Genomic DNA, 20,864 nt, shown 5'->3' on the forward strand with positions numbered 1-20,864 from the left:
TCTGAGTTTAGTTTGTCTGTTTGTTTGTCTACTGTTTCCCCAACGCATGTAAACTCAGCAAAAAAAGAAACGTCCATTTTTCAGGACCCTGTCTTTCAAAGATAATTCGTAAAAATCAAAATAACTTCACAGATCTTCATTGTAAAGGGTTTAAACACTGTTTCCCATGCTTGTTCAATGAACCATAAACAATTAATGAACATGCACCTGTGGAACTGTCGTTAAGACGCTTACAGACGGTAGGCAATTAAGGCCACAGTTATGAAAACTTAGTACACTAAAGAGGCCTTTCTACTGACTCTGAAAAACACCAAAAGAAAGATGCCCAGGGTCCCTGCTCATCTGTGTGAACGTGCCTTAGGCATGCTGCAAGGAGGCATGAGGACTGCAGATGTGACCAGGGCAATAAATTGCAATGTCCATACTGTGAGAGGCCTAAGACAGCGCTACAGGGAGACAGGATGGACAGCTGATCGTCATCGCAGTGGCAGACCACATGTAACAACACCTGCACAGGATCGGTACATCAGAACATCACACCTGCGGGACAGGTACAGGATGGCAACAACTGCCCGAGTTACACCAGGAACGCACAATCCCTCCATCAGTGCTCAGACTGTCCGCAATAGACTGAGAGGGGCTGGACTGAGGGCTTGTAGGCTGTTGTAAGGCAGGTCCTCACCAGACATCACCGGCAACAATGTCGCCTATGGGCACAAACCCACCGTCGATGGACCAGACAGGACTGGCAAAAAGTGCTCTTCACTGACGAGTCGCAGTTTTGTCTCACCAGGGGTGATGGTCGGATTCGCGTTTATCGTCGAAGGAATGAGAGTTAAACCGAGGCCTGTACTCTGGAGCGGGATCGATTTGGAGGTGGAGGGTCCGTCATGGTCTGGGGCGGTGTGTCACAGCATCATCGGACTGAGCTTGTTGTCATTGCAGGCGATCTCAATGCTGTGCGTTACAGGGAAGACATCCTCCTCCCTCATGTGGTACCCTTCCTGCAGGCTCATCCTGACATGACCCTCCAGCACGACAATGCCACCAGCCATACTGCTCGTTCTGTGCGTGATTTCCTGCAAGACAGGAATGTCAGTGTTCTTTTTATTTTGACCCCCCCCCCCCCCCCTTTGTTCAGGGACTAACAATTCAATTTCTGTTTTTCACATATCTGTGGAACTTGTTCAGTTTATGTCTGTTGAATCTTATATTCATACAAGTATTTACACATGTTAAGTTTGCTGAAAATAAAGCAGTTGACAGTGAGAGGACGTTTCTTTTTTTGCTGAGTTTATTTATAGTTAGAAATCTAGCAACTGTGTTTTGAGTTTCCACTTCTTCAGGTGGTGAATTAGGCCTATATATAATATTAGCAAACAGAAAGAACATGCATTTTTTATCTCTCTATTGAACAAAAAAAATGAAAATTGACTGTAAAATAATTAAAATATCATAATTGTCAACCCAAAATTCATGACAGTCACTGGATTAGGTTGCATAATATCACAATACTCTCTCAGTAGTCTATTACACTTCTTAATAAAGCATTGTGATTGACTTTAGAACGACTTCATAAGACTCAAATATATTCTATTGTGTGACGCTGCAGAATGTTTTTATGGGGGTGGGATTCCTAATGTTTGGTTGAGGTGTAAGGTGAGGTGTAACTGTATGCTAATTTATTAGCATTTATTTACCTGGGAATAGAGGAATAAACAGATCCATAGTGGAAGTGTGTGTGCACACACTCATAAGCATATGGACACATATGTGCGTGCATGCATGCACACATATATATATATATATATATATATATATGATGCAAAGAAAAAAATTGTTACTGTAGGTAAACACTGGCTGTGTTCTGATTGTCAAGTCTAGGACCAAAAGGCACCTCAACAGCTTCTACCCCCTTGCCATTAGACTGCTGAACAATTCATAAAAATTGCCTACGGACAATTTACATTGACCCTACATTCATGACACTCACTCCCCCCAATGGCAATTAGTGAAAGGGTGCACTCATTAGGTTAGGACTTGCAGATTAACATGTTGGCAAAAATATACTAATGTCACTACTCGCTACCTCCTAAACCTCTAGGTTTATAAATTGACAAATTTGCCAAACCAGCGATGTGAGTTATTCAGCCTTTCAAGAAGAAGTGCTGCACATGGTAGGGAGTGGAAAGAGAGAGCCACTGTTATTGGGTATAGCAATGGCTGAGGTTTGATGGATTCAAAAGTGGGAGGACAGAAGGTCACTGGGAGGGAGGCAGAGGTCTTTTTTCAGGCCTTGTGTTGGCACGCATACACACAGACGTGTGTGTGTGTGTGTGTCTTTTGTACGCATCTGTGTGGCCATCACGGCATGTTGTGGCCTTTTTCCAGCACTCTGAATTGTTGTCACTAGCTGCCAGTAGATGATCACCCCACTGTAAAGCTTCACCATTTATCTGCCACAGCACACAAACAGCAATTGAATCACAGGGTCGGTCACTAAGGTTACAGACTTGAAATATACATTTTCCCCTGGATGGAAGAGTGGATTTGGCCCCCCTATTGCCAACAGATGCACAATATGTCCCCAACACGTTTCTGCTTCTTTCTAGCATGCATAGGAAATCTGTGGAACGACAGGGAATCAATGTTGTGTGTGCATACTTTATTTCAAATAGTGATGCTGTTAACTTAATCTGTCTGTAATACAACCATTCTAGAACTCTACAACAGGTTCCCCTGGATTCCTGTTTGGATGAATTCAATCACTAAGACACATTTACTGAGTGAAACCAAAAAGCCCATACCGTATTCATCTAAAGGTATGTGTAATGCATTTGGTTGGCAGTAGCCTAGAGGTTAGAGAGGCGCACCTTGAGCAAGGCACTTAATTGCACACATCTGCACACAAGACCAAGCAACACAAAAATGGGAATGGAACTGAATTGGCAGCTGGAAGGCCGCTCGTCTCTAATTCCATGTATCATTTCCTGCCGTTGTGCCCTTGAGTAAGGCACTTTTTGCACACAATTGCTCTCTATCTAGGGATGCTGCACTGCTGCTGACCTTCTGCCTGTCAACATGTGTGTTTTGGGAAAGGCAGAAGGCAAATTTCCGTTCTAACCAATGGACAAAGTCCTATTCTATTAGGAATATATAACATGCAATTATTTATTCAGATATTTTTTTATGAATGCTTATAGCAAATGTTATTAATAGGTAATAGGAGGCACCATAAACTCATTACGCCATGGTAGTTCATAAACTATTATACATTTTTTCAGTCCCATCTTAGCTTTTTCAAACAGGAAATCTGTGACATAATGCTGTTGAAACAGGCTGCGTGGGTCTCCCATCAGGGGCTGGCTTCGGCAAAGGCAGAGATAGCAACAGGCGGATGAGAGACTAGCCTGTGATTAATCCTACACTGACGCCTCTTTCTCGCTCTCTTTCTATCTGCACCTCACCTCCCCAGCCCATTTGCCTTGATGGGGTTGTGGGCGCCCACTCGCTGCCATCGTGATTAGTGGCAAGAGAGAGATCGTGCGCGCGTGCACACACAGCAGCCCTGAGAAGGCTCCTTTAGCCTGTCACAATGACAGGCCCACGCCACCTCGTAGACAGCCCATCGACATGTCTTGGGAGAAGGAAAATGAGATATAACACTGTGTGTGTGTGGTGGTTGAGTGGCCAACATGTTTAACCTTTTACTTAGACACACCGAATATATTTTAGCTAACTTTCTCAACTCCATGGATTGTGTTTGTTATTGTAGCTGGTAGGAACACAACTAATGAGGAACTGGAGAGCATGCTGGAGAGTGACAATCCTGCCATCTTCACATCAGGGGTGAGTGACCACACACACACGCAACGGGCCAATACACAGGCAATTACATACAATTGTCTGAGAATCATACACAATAGAAGACCAGATATCTAGAAGACAAGATATCTCTCTGTTGGCGAGGTTTGGCATTCCAACTGAGTATGCCACACCTACAAGGGGGAGAACTTGTGAGTGGGTATGAGTGTGTGATGACACATGAACTCTGTCTCTTCTAGATCATCATGGACTCCAACATCACCCAGCAGGCCATGAATGAGATTGAGACGAGACACACTGAGATCATCAAGCTGGAGAACAGCATCAGGGAACTTCATGACATGTTCATGGATATGGCCATGCTGGTGGAGAGCCAGGTAGGACTCTATACACACTGACTGGCTAACACACAACAATGAAGACTACACACATACCAATTAGAAAACCCTGTTAAGATCTAATTCTCAGAGTAGAAAACTCAACGGACATTATGAAAGCTTAACCAAGTTTAGTTTTTCCCAGAGGGTCAATACAGCTGCATTAGACAAAACATGTTTCCACCACCACAAGTGTGTGTATATATACTCCAATTTAGGCCCTCCTCCTTCTCTCCAATCCTTACATCTTTTATGGTTCGACAGGAAGATGAAGTGATGGGAGAAACAATGGTTTATTATCCTTTAAGGGGATCTGACCTGACCTCAACCCCCTTGATGTCTAACCCTAAGATCTCCACCCGTATCACCTATAGCAATCCTGTCACTGCTTCCTGTCTACCCAGCACATTCCAAAGCCATCTGGCTCCTACAGATAACTATTAACTTCTGATGTAACAACCAGTCTCTATCACCCCTCAGATACTATAGTCTTACTTCTGATGTATAATGTCTCTAGCCTAGCAATGTTCCAAGTTTATTCTAGAATCCAACAACCTACCACACTGAAATCCCTCTCTCTCCATGCTCCTCAATTTACCTTCGCGCTCTCTCTCTCGCTCTCTCTCGCTCTCTCTCGCGCTCGCTCGCTCGCTCTCTCTCGCTCTCTCTCGCTCTCTCTCGCTCTCTCTCGCTCTCTCTCGCTCTCTCTCGCTCTCTCGCTTTCTCTCGCTTCTCGCTCTTCGCTTTCTCTCGCTCTTCTGCTTCGCTTTCGCTCTCGCTTCGCTTCGCCGCTTCTCGCTTTTCGTCGCTTTCTTCGCTTTCTCTCGCTTTCTGCTCTTCGCTTTCTCGCTCTCGCTCTCTCTCGCTCTCGCTCGCTCTCGCTCTCTCTCGCTCTCTCTCGCTCTCTCTCGCTCTCTCTCGCTCTCTCTCGCTCTCTCTCGCTCTCTCTCGCTCTCTCTCTCTCTCGCTCTCTCTCGCTCTCTCTCTCTTTCTTTCTTTCCCCACCACCAGGGGGAGATGATAGATCGTATAGAGTACAACGTGGAGCACTCAGTGGACTATGTAGAGAGGGCCGTGTCTGACACCAAGAAGGCAGTAAAGTACCAGAGTAAAGCAAGGAGGGTAAGTCAAATACTAACTCTCAATGTGAGTGTTGTGTCGTTAGATGTAACGTTGCATGATGTGGCTTCATGTTGCTTGATGTGAGGTAAGTTGATGGGAGGTGTCATGGTCTGATGTGCATGTCATTCCCAATGTAAAGATTCAGTGACAGGTATGTGACTCAGGCAATCCTTTTCATTTTTTTGTTGTTGGTGAGTGCAGAGGAAGACATAAATCGTTGTTCTCGGGACCTTTTCAAACATCTGAAATCGCTGTCTTTTTCTAGTGATCAGGCTGTATGCAAAGCATACACAACATTTGAATGTATAATACACCCCCTTGTGTCTGAACAGCCACAGTGCAGGATGGGATGGAAGACCCTGTTCACACACAAGTAATGCTTTTATAGTTGTTGTCTGTGCGATGGGGCGCCGTGCCTGTCTTCATATTGGTCAGCCCTCTTCCAGCTCCAAACCAGACTAAACATTGGACTCATAAACGCACGGTCAAAGCGAATATGTCATGTATTGACGTCAGTTAATCGCTGGAGACCTCTGTGGAAAAAGTGACATTCATTTCACCTTTTCTGTTTTGTTAATCTCCAGTAGAAAAAAAAATACATCTGTAGTGTTATAGGTGGGTAAATTAAACTGTCACAAAAAAAGATGCACAAACTGTGTTTACTTGCATTTTCAACCCAGGCAAACCATGCATGATCTTATGTGGCCTGGTCTCATTGAGGTCCTCTATGTATCTGTCTACCTTCATCATTGCTGCTGTGACAGAACAGCATGCATCAAGCCTACTGCTCTCTGCTGGGCTACATCTACATGGGCACAGATCTAAGAACAGCTTACACTCTCTAATTCTGGACCATTACTATCAGAAGTAAAAGGCGTAACTGACCTAACGCTAGCGTCTAGGCCCGGGGCAGCTTCATCAGACCCCTTCCTGAATGACAGCCTGTACATTGTACAATATTGCCACCACTTGGTCAGATGAAGTACAGCAGGTCAAGGTTGAGAGAAATTGCAATTTATTAAACAGGCAATTAAAGAATGACTCCAATACAGAGCTCACATAGGGAATAAAACCCTATTCCAATACTGTGAAATGTTGGTGCATGTGTGTATTTCCTAGCTTTGTCAGTATAAGCATGCCCATGTGTGTGGTTTACCTGTTGCACATAACTGTGTTTGTAATATGGTTAGTAGTAGTTCTGACAATAACATTTTCTCAATGTTTTGGTAACGCCATTTCCCCCTCTACTTTTTCATGCTGCCTGAAATCCTTGTTTTATTTCTATTGACGTAATACAATAATGGTGGTGCAGAAGAAAGTAATGATTATTATATGTTGTGTGGTGCTTGGTATTGTTATTGCCTCCAGTGTAGGTGGTAGTTTAGCATAGAAGACACGTTATACACATATAGACACTCACTCACTCACTCACTCACTCACTCACTCACTCACACACTCACTCACTCACTCACCACACTCACTCACTGACACACACACACACTCACTGACACACACACACACTCACTGACACACACACACACTCACTGACACACACACACACTCACTGACACACACACACACTCACTGACACACACACACACACACTCACTGACACACACACACACACACTCACTGACACACACACACACACGACACACACACACACTCACTGACACACACACACACTCACTGACACACACACACACACTCAATGACACACACACACACACACACCTCAATGACACACACACACACACACACACACTCAATGACACACTGACACACACACCCTCAGACAACACACTCAATGACACACTGACACACACACCCTCAGACAACACACAGACACACACACCCTCAGACAACACACACACACACACCCTCAGACAACACACACCCTCAGACAACACACACCCTCAGACACACACACACACACACACCCTCAGACACACACACACACCCTCAGACACACACACACACACACACACCCTCAGACACACACACACACACACACCCTCAGACACACACACACACACACACACACCCTCAGACACACACACACACACACACACACCCTCAGACACACACACACACACACACACCCTCAGACACACACCCTCAGACACACACCCTCAGACACACACCCTCAGACAACATACACACACACTCACTCACTCACTCACTCACTCACTCACTCACTGACACACACACACACTCACTGACACACACACACACACACTCACTGACACACACACACACACACACTCACTGACACACACACACACTCACTGACACACACACACACACTCACTGACACACACACACACACACACACTCAATGACACACACACACACACACACACTCAATGACACACTGACACACACACACACTCAATGACACACTGACACACACACCCTCAGACAACACACACACACACCCTCAGACAACACACACACACACCCTCAGACAACACACACACACACACCCTCAGACAACACACACCCTCAGACACACACACACACACACACACCCTCAGACACACACCCTCAGACACACCCTCAGACACACACACACACACACACCCTCAGACACACACACACACACACACCCTCAGACACACACACACCCTCAGACACACACACACACCCTCAGACACACACCCTCAGACACACACCCTCAGACACACACCTCAGACACACACCCTCAGACAACACACACACACACACACACACACACACACACACACACACACACACACACCTCAGACACACACACACACACACCCCTCAGACACACACACACACACACACCCTCAGACACACACACACACACACACACCCTCAGACACACACACACACACACACACACCCTCAGACACACACACACCCTCAGACACACACACCCTCAGACACACACACACACACACACACCCTCAGACACACACACACACACACACCCACCCTCAGACACACACACACCCCCACCTCAGACAACACACACCCTCAGACAACACACACACACAGACAACACACACCCTCAGACACAGACCGACGACAACACACACACACACCCTCAGACAACACACACACACACACACACACACACCCTCAGACACACACACACACACACCCCAACACACACACACACACCCTCAGACACACACACACACACACCATCAGACAACACACACACACACACACCATCAGACAACACACACACACACACACACACACCCTCAGACAACACACACACACACACACCCTCAGACAACACACACACACACACACACCCTCAGACAACACACACACACACACACCCTCAGACAACACACACACACACACCCCTCAGACAACACACACACACACACCCTCAGACAACACACACACACACACACCCTCAGACAAAACACACACACACACACACCCTCAGACAACATACACACACACCCTCAGACAACACACACCCTCAGACAACATACACCCTCAGACAACACACACACACACCCTCAGACAACACACACACACACACCCACAGACAACACACACACACCCTCAGACAACACACACACACACACACACACCCTCAGACAACACACACACACCCTCAGACAACACACACACACCCTCAGACAACACACACACACCCTCAGACAACACACACACACCCTCAGACAACACACACACACACACCCTCAGACAACACACACACACACACACCCTCAGACAACACACACACACACACACCCTCAGACACACACACACACACCCTCAGACACACACACACACACCCTCAGACACACACACACACACCCTCAGACACACACACACACACCCTCAGACACACACACACACACACACACACACACCTCAGACACACACACACACACACACACACACACACACACACACACACACACACACACACACACACACACTCAGACAACACACACTCAGACAACACACACACACACACACACTCAGACAACACACACACACACACACACTCAGACAACACACACACACACACACACACACACACACACACACACACACACACACACACACACACACACACACACACTCAGACCACACACACACACACACACACTCAGACAACACACACACACACACACTCAGACAACACACACACACACACACACATCAGACAACACACACACACACACACACACTCAGACAACACACACACACACACACACACACTCAGACAACACACACACACACACACACACACTCAGACAACACACACACACACACACACACACTCAGACACACACACACACACACACACACTCAGACAACACACACACACACACACACACACTCAGACAACACACACACACACACACACACACACACACACACACACACACACACACACACACACACACACACACCCTCAGACACACACACACACACACACACCCTCAGACACACACACACACACACACACACCCTCAGACACACACACACACACACACACACCCTCAGACACAGACAACACACACACCCTCAGACACAGACAACACACACACCCTCAGACACACACCGACAACACACACCGACAACACACACACCGACAACACACACACCGACAACACACACACCGACAACACACACGCACACCGACAACACACACACACACCCTCAGACACAGACAACACACACACACCCTCAGACACAGACAACACACACACACCCTCAGACAACACACACACACACACACCCTCAGACACACACACACCCTCAGACACAGACAACACACACACACCCTCAGACACACACACACACCCTCAGACACACACACACACCCTCAGACACACACACACCCTCAGACACACACACACCCTCAGACAACACACACACCCTCAGACAACACACACACCCTCAGACAACACACACACCCTCAGACACACACACACCCTCACACACACACACACACACACACACCCTCAGACACACACACACACACACACACCCTCAGACACACACACACACCCTCAGACACACACACCCCTCAGACACACACACACCCTCAGACACACACACACACACACACACACACACACACACACACACACACACACACACACACCTCAGACACACACACACACCCTCAGACACACACACACAACCCTCAGACACACACACACTACACACACACACACACACACACCCTCAGACAACACACACCCTCAGACAACACACACACACACACACACACACACACACACACCCTCAGACAACACACACACACACCACCTCAGACACACACACACACACCTCAGACACACACACACACACACCTCAGACAACACACACACACACACACCCTCAGACACACACACACACACACTCAGACACACACACACACACACACACACACACACACACACACACACACCCTCAGACACACACACACACACACACCCTCAGACACACACACACACACAGACACACACTCAGACACACACCCTCAGACACACACACCCTCAGACACACACACACACACACCCTCAGACAACACACACACACACACCGACACACACACACACACACACCGACAACACACACACACCGACACGCACACACACACACACACACACACCGACAACACACACACACCACACACACGCACACCGACACACACGCGCACACGCACCCGACACACACACACACACACACTCAGACACACACACACACACACACACACACCCTCAGACACAGACAACACACACACACCCTCAGACACACACACACACACACACCCTCAGACACACACACACCCACACACACACCCTCAGACACACACACACACACACACACACACACACACACACACACACACACACACACACACACACACACACACACACACCCTCAGACACACACACACACACCTCAGACACACACACCTCAACACACACACACACCCTCAGACACACACACACACACACACACCCTCAGACACACACACACACACACACACACACACACACACACACACACACACACACACACAGACCACACACACCCTCAGACACACACACACACAGACAACACACACCCTCAGACAACACACACACCGACAACACACACACACCCTCAGACACAGACAACACACACACACCCTCAGACACAGACACACACACACACACCGACAACACAGACGACACACACACACCGACAACGCACACACGCACACCGACAACACACACCGACAACACACGCACACCGACAACACACGCACACCGACAACACACACGCACACCGACAACACACGCGCACACGCACTCCGACAACACACACACACACACACTCAGACACACACACACCCTCAGACACACACACCCTCAGACACAGACACCACACACACACCCTCAGACACAGACAACACACACACACCCTCAGACACACACACACACCCTCAGACACACACACACACCTCAGACACACACACACACCCCAGACACACACACACACACACACACACACCCTCAGACACACACACACACCACACACACACACACACACACACACACACACACACACCCTCAGACACACACACACACACCCTCAGACACACACACCCTCAGACACACACACACACCCTCAGACACACACACACACACACACCCTCAGACACACACACACACACACACACCCTCAGACACACACACACACACCCCCTCAGACACACACACACACACACACACACACACACCTCAGACACACACACACACACCCTCAGACACACACACACACACACCCTCAGACACACACACACACACACACACACACAGACCACACACACACAGACAACACACACCCTCAGACAACACACACCCTCAGACACACACACCCTCAGACACACACACACACAGACAACACACACCCTCAGACAACACACACACCGACAACACACACACACCCTCAGACACAGACAACACACACACACCCTCAGACACAGACAACACACACACACCCTCAGACACAGACAACACACACACACCCTCAGACACGACAACACACACACACCCTCAGACACAGACAACACACACACACCCTCAGACAACACACACACACACACACACAGACAACACACACTCAGACACAGACAACACACACACACCCCACAACACACACACACACACACCCTCAGACACACACACACACACACACACACACACACCCTCAGACACACACACACACACACTCAGACACACACACACCCTCAGACACACACACCCTCAGACACACACACACACACACACACACACACACACCCTCAGACACACACACACACACACACACACTCAGACACACACCCTCAGACAACACACACCCTCAGACACAGACAACACACACACACCCTCAGACACAGACAACACACACACACCCTCAGACACCGACAACACAGACGACACACACACCGACAACACACGCACCACACACACCGACAACACACGCACCACACACACCGACAACACACGCACCACACACACCGACAACACACGCACCACACACAACGACAACACACGCACCACACACAACGACAACACACGCACCACACACAACGACAACACACGCACCACACACAACGACAACACACGCACCACACACAACGACAACACACGCACCACACACAACGACGACAACACACGCACCACACACAACGACGACAACACACGCACCACACACAACGACGACGACACACGCACCACACACAACGACGACGACACACGCACCACACACAACGACGACGACAAACGCACCACACACACGACGCACAACACACGCACCACACACACGACGACAACACACGCACCACACACACGACGACAACACACGCACCACACACACGACGACAACACACGCACAACACACAACAACACACGCACAACACACCGACGACAACACACGCACAACACACACGACGACAACACACGCACAACACACACGACGACAACACACGCACAACACACACGACGACAACACACGCACAACACACACGCCGACAACACACGCACACACACACGCCGACAACACACGCACACACACGCCGACAACACACACACACACGCCGACAACACACACACACGCCGACAACACACACACACACACACACACACACACACACACACACACGCCGACAACACACACACACACACACGCCGACAACACACACACACACACGCCGACAACACACACACACACGCCGACAACACACACACACACACACACGCCGACAACACACACACACACACACACGCCGACAACACACACACACACACACACACGCCGACAACACACACACACACACACACACGCCGACAACACACACACACACACACGCCGACAACACACACACACACACACCGCCGACAACACACACACACACACACGCCGACAACACACACACACACACACACCGACAACACACACACACGCCGACAACACACACACACACCGACAACACACACACACACACACACACGACAACACACACACACACACACCGACAACACACACACACACACACACACCGACAACACACACACACACACACACACACCGACAACACACACACACACACCGACACACACACACACACACACACACACCGACAACACACACACACACACACACCGACAACACACACACCGCCGACAACACACACACACGCCGACAACACACACACACACCGACAACACACACACACACCGACAACACACACACACACACACACACCGACAACACACACACACACACCCCGACAACACACACACACACACACACACCCGACAACACACACACACACACACCGCCGACAACACACACACACACACACGCCGACAACACACACACACACACGCACAACACACACACGCCGACAACACACACACACACACGCCGACAACACACACACACACACGCCGACAACACACACACACACACACGCCGACAACACACACACACACACACGCCGACAACACACACACACACACACCGACAACACACACACACACACACGACAACACACACACACACACACACACACACACACACACACACACACCGACAACACACACACACACACACACACACCGACACCGACAACACACACACACCGACAACACACACCGACAACACACACACACACCGACACACACACACACACACACACACCGACAACACACACACACACACACACACACACACCGACAACACACACACACACACACACACCCTCAGACACAGACACACACACACACACACACACACACACCGACAACACACACACAAACTAAAGATACTCAATGTACAGGCCAGTTGTATTTGCTATGAGTGTTTATTGTAAATAATATGTGGTTTTATAAACGTTTTATTCTTTGATGGATGTTGAATGGGGTCTGATTGTAACCAAAAGGGGGACATTAGGGATTTTGACAACTGTACTGTAACTCTCACGGTCACATTCCAGTTGAAAATAACTTTCTTTGTTTTTTTGTATGTCCAAATAAATGACCTCATGACTTTTGATGAGTGAAGTCAGCACTTTCTGATTGGTCAGAGAAATCAATGTACAGTACCTTGCAAATGTATTCATCCCCCTTGGTGTTTTTCCTATTTTGTTGCATTACAACCTGTAATTTAAATTGATTTTTATTTCCATTTCATATATTGGACATACAGAAAATAGTCAAATGTTTAAAAAAATTCTACAAAATAAAAAATGGAAAAGTGGTGTGTGCATATGTATTCACCCCCTTTGCTATAAAGCCCCTAAATAAGATCTGGTGCAACCAATTACCTTCAGAAGTCACATAATTAGTTAAATAAAGTCCAGCTGTGTGCAATCTAATTGTCACATGATCTCAGTGTATATATACACCTGTTCTGAAAGGCCCCAGAGTCTGCAACACCACTAAGCAAGGGGCACCATGAAGACCAAGGAGCTTCTCCACAACTTTGTCCCTGACCTGTTTGGAGAGTACAGATCATGGTTGGCTTACAAAAAAATATCAGAAACTGAACATCCCACGGAGCACCATTTTGAATCCATTATTAAAAAATGGAAAGAATATGGCACCACAACAAACCTGCCAAGAGAGGACCGCCCACCAAAACTCAGACCAGGCAGGAGGGCATTAATCAGAGAGGCAACAAAGAGACTAAAGATAACCCTGAAGGAGCTGCTTTTTGGCCATCAAGGAAAACACTGTCTGGCGCAAACCCAATACCTCCCATTACCCCGAAAACATCATCCCCACAGTGAAGCATGGTGGTGGCAGCATCCTGCTGTGGGGATGTTTTTCATCGGCAGGGACTGGGAAACTGGTCAGAATTGAAGGAATGATGGACGGCGCTAAATACATGGAAATTCTTGAGGGGAAACCTGTTTCAGTCTTCTAGGGATTTGAGACTGGGACGGAGGTTCACCTTCCAGAAAGACAATGACCCTAAGCATACTGCTAAAGCAACACTCGAGTGGTTTAAGGGGAAACATTTGAATGGCCTAGTCAAAGCCCAGACCTCAATCCAATTGAGAATCTGTGGTATGACTTAAAGATTGCTGTACACCAGCGGAACCCATCCAACTTGAAGGAGCTGGAGCAGTTTTGCCTTGAAGAATGGGCAAACATCCCAGTGGCTAGATGTGCCAAGCTTATAGAGACATACCCCAAGAGACTTGCAGCTGTAATTGCTGCAAAAGGTGGCTCCACACAGTATTGATTTTGGGAGGGTGAATAGTTATGCACGCTCAAGTTTTCCGTTTTTTTGTCTTATTTCTTGTTTGTTGCAAAATATATTTTATTGTGACTCTTCAAAGTGGTAGGCATGTTGTGTAAATCAAATGATACAAAAAAATGCCAAGGGGGGTGTATACTTTTGCAAGCCGCTGTATATATCTATCTATAACTACAAAATGACATTTTCTAAAGAAGGTGTGTGCTTGCTCGTCTTTATGGATGTGAAATCGTCTTAACTCTGTTCTCTGATTGGTTCCTTCATGATGACATCTTTATAACCCTGCTCTCTGATGATCTCTTTATAATTACATCATAACACTGCACTCTGATTTGGTGCCGTGTGTGTGTGTGTGTGTGTGTGTGTTGCAGACACACATACACACTTTCACTGTGTAAGAATTCACACAACCGCAATGCACCCTGGTATTGAGTGTAGTGCATTATATTTATAGACACCTGGCTGTCATTGTGCTATCACTCCTCACTTCCGCTCCCAGCAGCCATGGGAGCTGTGTGAATGACTCATTGTGACCTGTTTGTTCTTTTTCTCCCTCTGTAGCACACTGGATATCTTCCTTGTGCTCAGCTAGTCTTTATATAGCACTGCCACTGCAATTGTAAGGGAGGAGGTACCCTGGTACAGGGTTGGGAGAGAAACTGTGAAAAGATGCTGTAGTTGTCATTGACTACAGACGTAGGTGCAATGTTTGCATCAGAAGGAATAACACACAAAGTAGAACATTCATAATAGATTTTTAAGTGATTTAAATTAAGATAGCTTTTATTGGTCAATTGCACACAAGGTCAAACCGAAATTGAGCTTCCATTTTAATCCAACCCCTCCGAAAGAGACACATACAGGTTTTGGAGAGGTGAGGGGGTCTGCCACACTGGGCGCCTGAGGAGCTGTAGTTGTGGGGGGTTAAGTCCCTTGCTCAAGGGGCACAACGGCAGGCAATGGGATCTTACTTCCTGAGATTTTTCCCGTCTGACCCAGGATTTGGACTCTCTAACCGCTAGATATAACCTGCCTGTTTGGCCCTGGGTCCCTGCTCATCTACGTGAGCATGCCTTAGGCATGCTGCAAGGAGGCATGAGGACAGCAGATGTGGCCAGGGCAATAAATTGCAATGTCCGTACTGTGACACGCCAAAGACAGCGCTACAGAGAGACCAGGCGGACAGCTGACAGTCCTTGCAGTGGCAGACCACGTGTAACAACACCTGCACAGGATCGGTACATCCGAACATCACACCTGCAGGACAGTTGTTGCCATCCTGTACCTGTCCGAGTTACACCAGGAACTCACAATCCCTCCATCAGTGCTCAGACTCTCCGCAATAGGCTGAGAGAGGCTGGACTGAGGGCTTGTAGGCCTGTTGTAAGGCAGGTCCTCACCAGACATCACCGGCAACAACGTCGCCTATGGGCACAAACCCACCGTCGATGGACGAGACAGGACTGGCAAAAACTGCTCTTCACTGACGAGTCGCGGTTTTGTCTCACCAGGGGTGATGGTCGGATTCGCGTTTATCGTCGAAGGAATGAGAGTTACACTGAGGCCTGTACTCTGGAGCGGGATCGATTTGGAGGTGGAGGGTCCGTCATGGTCTGGGGCGGTGTGTCACAGCATCATCAAACTGAGCTAGTTGTCATTGCAGGCAATCTCAACACTGTGCGTTACAGGGAAGACATCCTCCTCCCTCATGTGGTACCCTTCCTGCAGGCTCATCCTGGCATGACAATGCCACCAGCCATACTACTCGTTCTGTGCGTGATTTCCTGCAAGACAGGCATGTCAGTGTTCTGCCATGGCCAGCGAAGAGCCCGGATCTCAATCCCATTGAGCACGTCTGGGACCTGTTGGATCGGAGGGTGAGGGCTAGGGCCATTCCCCCCAGAAATGTCTGGGAACTTGCAGGTGCCTTGGTGGAAGAGTGGGGTAACATCTCACAGCAAGAACTGGAAAATCTGGTGCAGTCCATGAGGTGGAGATGCACTGCAGTACTTAATGCAGCTGGTGGCTACACCAGATACTGACTGTTACTTTTGATTTTGACCCCCACTTTGTTCAGGGACACATTATTCCATTTCTGTTAGTCACATGTCTGTGGAACTTGTTCAGTTTGTTTCAGTTGTTGAATCTTGTTATGTTCATACAAATATTTACACATGTTAAGTTTGCTGAAAATAAATGCATTTGACAGTGAGAGGACGTTTCTTTTTTTGCTGAGTTTACATTCAATTTGGAACAAAGGTTACATGCACTTACACATCTAGGGATTGCTTTGCAGGGGAAAATTATTTTTGGGGAACAGTTTAGAGAAAAGAAGATACTGCACTCGCAACTATCACTTCTTTATTTTGGCACAAAGATACTTTGCAAGGTAAATAAGTAATAGTTTGCGAAAAGTGGAAATGCACCCTAATCATATCACCATTTGTGATATGATATATACAGTGGGGTCCGAAATTATTTACACCCTTGATAAAGATGAGCACAAATGACTGTATAATTTATACATTTGTATCTAATACTGAGCTATATTGTATACAACATTTTGGGGGGAAATTATTTTATAATACAATTTCTCAGAGAAAGAGATTTTGTTTAACAAGTAATAATTGATAATAAGATAGGGGTCAAAATTCTTGACACCCGTTTTCAATACCTTTTCAATATCTCACCTTGCGAGGATAACAACACAGAGCCTTTTTCTAAAATGTATTATGAGATTGGAGAACACATTGGGAGGGATCTTAGACCATTCGTCTGTACAGAATCTTTCCAGATCCTTGATATCCTTCATCTGCACTTATGGACTGCCCTCTTCAATTCAAACCACAAGTTTTCAATGGGATTCAAGCCCGGAGACTGAGTTAGCCATTGCAAAATGTTGATTTTTGTGGTCAATTAACCATTTCTTTGTGGATTTGGATATGTGCTTGGGTTTATTGTCTTGCTTGAATATCCAATGGAAGTCAAGTTTCAGGCTCCTGGCAACTAACAACTAGATTTTGGGCTAAAATGTCCTGGTACTGGGTAAAGTTCATGTCATTAACCTTAACAAGGGCCCCAGGACCAGTGGAAGCGAAATAGCCCCAAAGATCCACCACCATATTTAAAGTAGGTATGGGGTTCTTTTCAGCTTATGTGTCCTTATTTCTACGTCAAACCCACCACTGGTTTGCAGGGCCAAAGAGCTCTATTTTCATATCATACAACAAATGTAAACACTTGGAGTTCTCTAAACAGCATTGGTACTTGGATTGGAACCAATGCGATGGTCAGATTACAGGAAAATAGAGCTCTTTAGCCACGTACAATATAGCTCAGTATTTGAATTATTTATTTTACACAGACATTTTTGCTAATCTTTATCAGGAGTGTCAATTTCGGGCCCCACTATCACCATATGGTATATAATTTTTACTAAAGCGTTAATTATTTAATTTCTGTTCCAACTTTTGATACACTTCCTGTCATCTCTTTACAAACAGTATGTTCCATCTGGCTAGGAACACAGGGGAACATTTCCTTACAAGAGAGATGTCTGCACTGAATAATTAGGTCAACAAAAAAACAGAAGGCCTTGGTGGGGAATCCATCAGTACATCTTCACTGTCACTGTACAGCAGTCCTCTGGTGGGATCAGCCTCAACCAACTTCACTGCACACGCTGATGATGCTATTCAATCAATTCCACTAGCCAGGAGAATCTGGGGTATAAGGCTGAATTATGTTTTTCCTCTGCAAAAAGCATGTTTGTGTCAATTATGAATAGGAGTGAGGGGAAGCAGTTCTTTGTTAGTGTGGCTTCCCTCATACTGTCTACTTCTAGCCTAATGGTTCTGCATTAATGAGCATCATTCATCCGTAAGACTGGAGAATGTTTCCTCTTGTCAAAGATCCAAGGAGTAGATCTGACGTTGTAATCAGACATGTCTGGGGCTCCAGCTAGCATGTACAGTGCATTCGGAAAGTATTCAGCCCCCTTGACTTTTTTACAGCCTTATTCTAAAATGGATTTAAAAAAGTATCCTTATCAATCTACATACAATACACCATAATGACAAAGAAAAACATTGTTTTAGGATTTTATCACATTTACATAAGTACTCAGACCCTTTACTCAGTACTTTGTTGAAGCACCTTTGGCAGAAATTACAGCTTCAAGTCTTCTTGGGTATGACGCTACAAGCTTGGCACACCTGTATTTGGGGAGTTTCTCCCATTCTCTGTAGATCCTCTCAAGCTCTGTCAGGTTGGATGGAGAGCGTCAATGCACAGCCATTTTCAGGTCTCTACAGAAATGTTAGATAGGGTTCAACCACTCAATGAAATTCACAGACTTGTCCCGAAGCTACTCCTGCATTGTCTTGGCTGTGTGCTTAGGGTCATTGTTCTGTTGAAAGGTGAACCTTCGCCCCAGTCTGAGGTCCAGAGCCCTCTGGAGCAGGTTTTCATCAAGGAGCTCTCTGTACTTTACTCTGTTCATCTTTCCCTCGATCCTGGCAAGTCTCCCAGTCCCTGCCACTGAAAAACATCCCCACAGCATGATGCTGCCACCACTATGCTTCACCGTAGGGATGGTGCCAGGTTTCCTCCAGATGTGACACTTGGCATTCAGGCCAAAGAGTTCAATCTTGGTTTCATCAGACCAGAGAATCTTGTTTCTCATGGTCTGAGAGTCCATTAGGTGCCTTTTTGCAAACTCCCAGCGGGCTGTCATGCGCCTTTACTGTGGAGTGGCTTCTGTCTGGCCAC

The 20,864-nt window shown here is 47.2% G+C and overlaps 1 protein-coding gene across 1 annotated transcript in view; it reads left to right on the forward strand.

Annotated features, from left to right (window-relative positions):
• The window catches only part of LOC106603469 (potassium channel tetramerization domain containing 7), a 65,139-nt gene that overhangs the window by 36,663 nt on the left and 7,612 nt on the right, over positions 1-20,864 (forward strand). The window contains 3 exon segments of the mRNA XM_014197190.2: positions 3,776-3,849; positions 4,065-4,202; positions 5,214-5,324. Of these exon segments, the coding sequence (XP_014052665.2) occupies positions 3,776-3,849; positions 4,065-4,202; positions 5,214-5,324 (323 nt within the window).

This window comes from Salmo salar, chromosome ssa04 (assembly GCF_905237065.1).
Source record: "Salmo salar chromosome ssa04, Ssal_v3.1, whole genome shotgun sequence".
Lineage (NCBI taxonomy): Eukaryota > Metazoa > Chordata > Actinopteri > Salmoniformes > Salmonidae > Salmo > Salmo salar.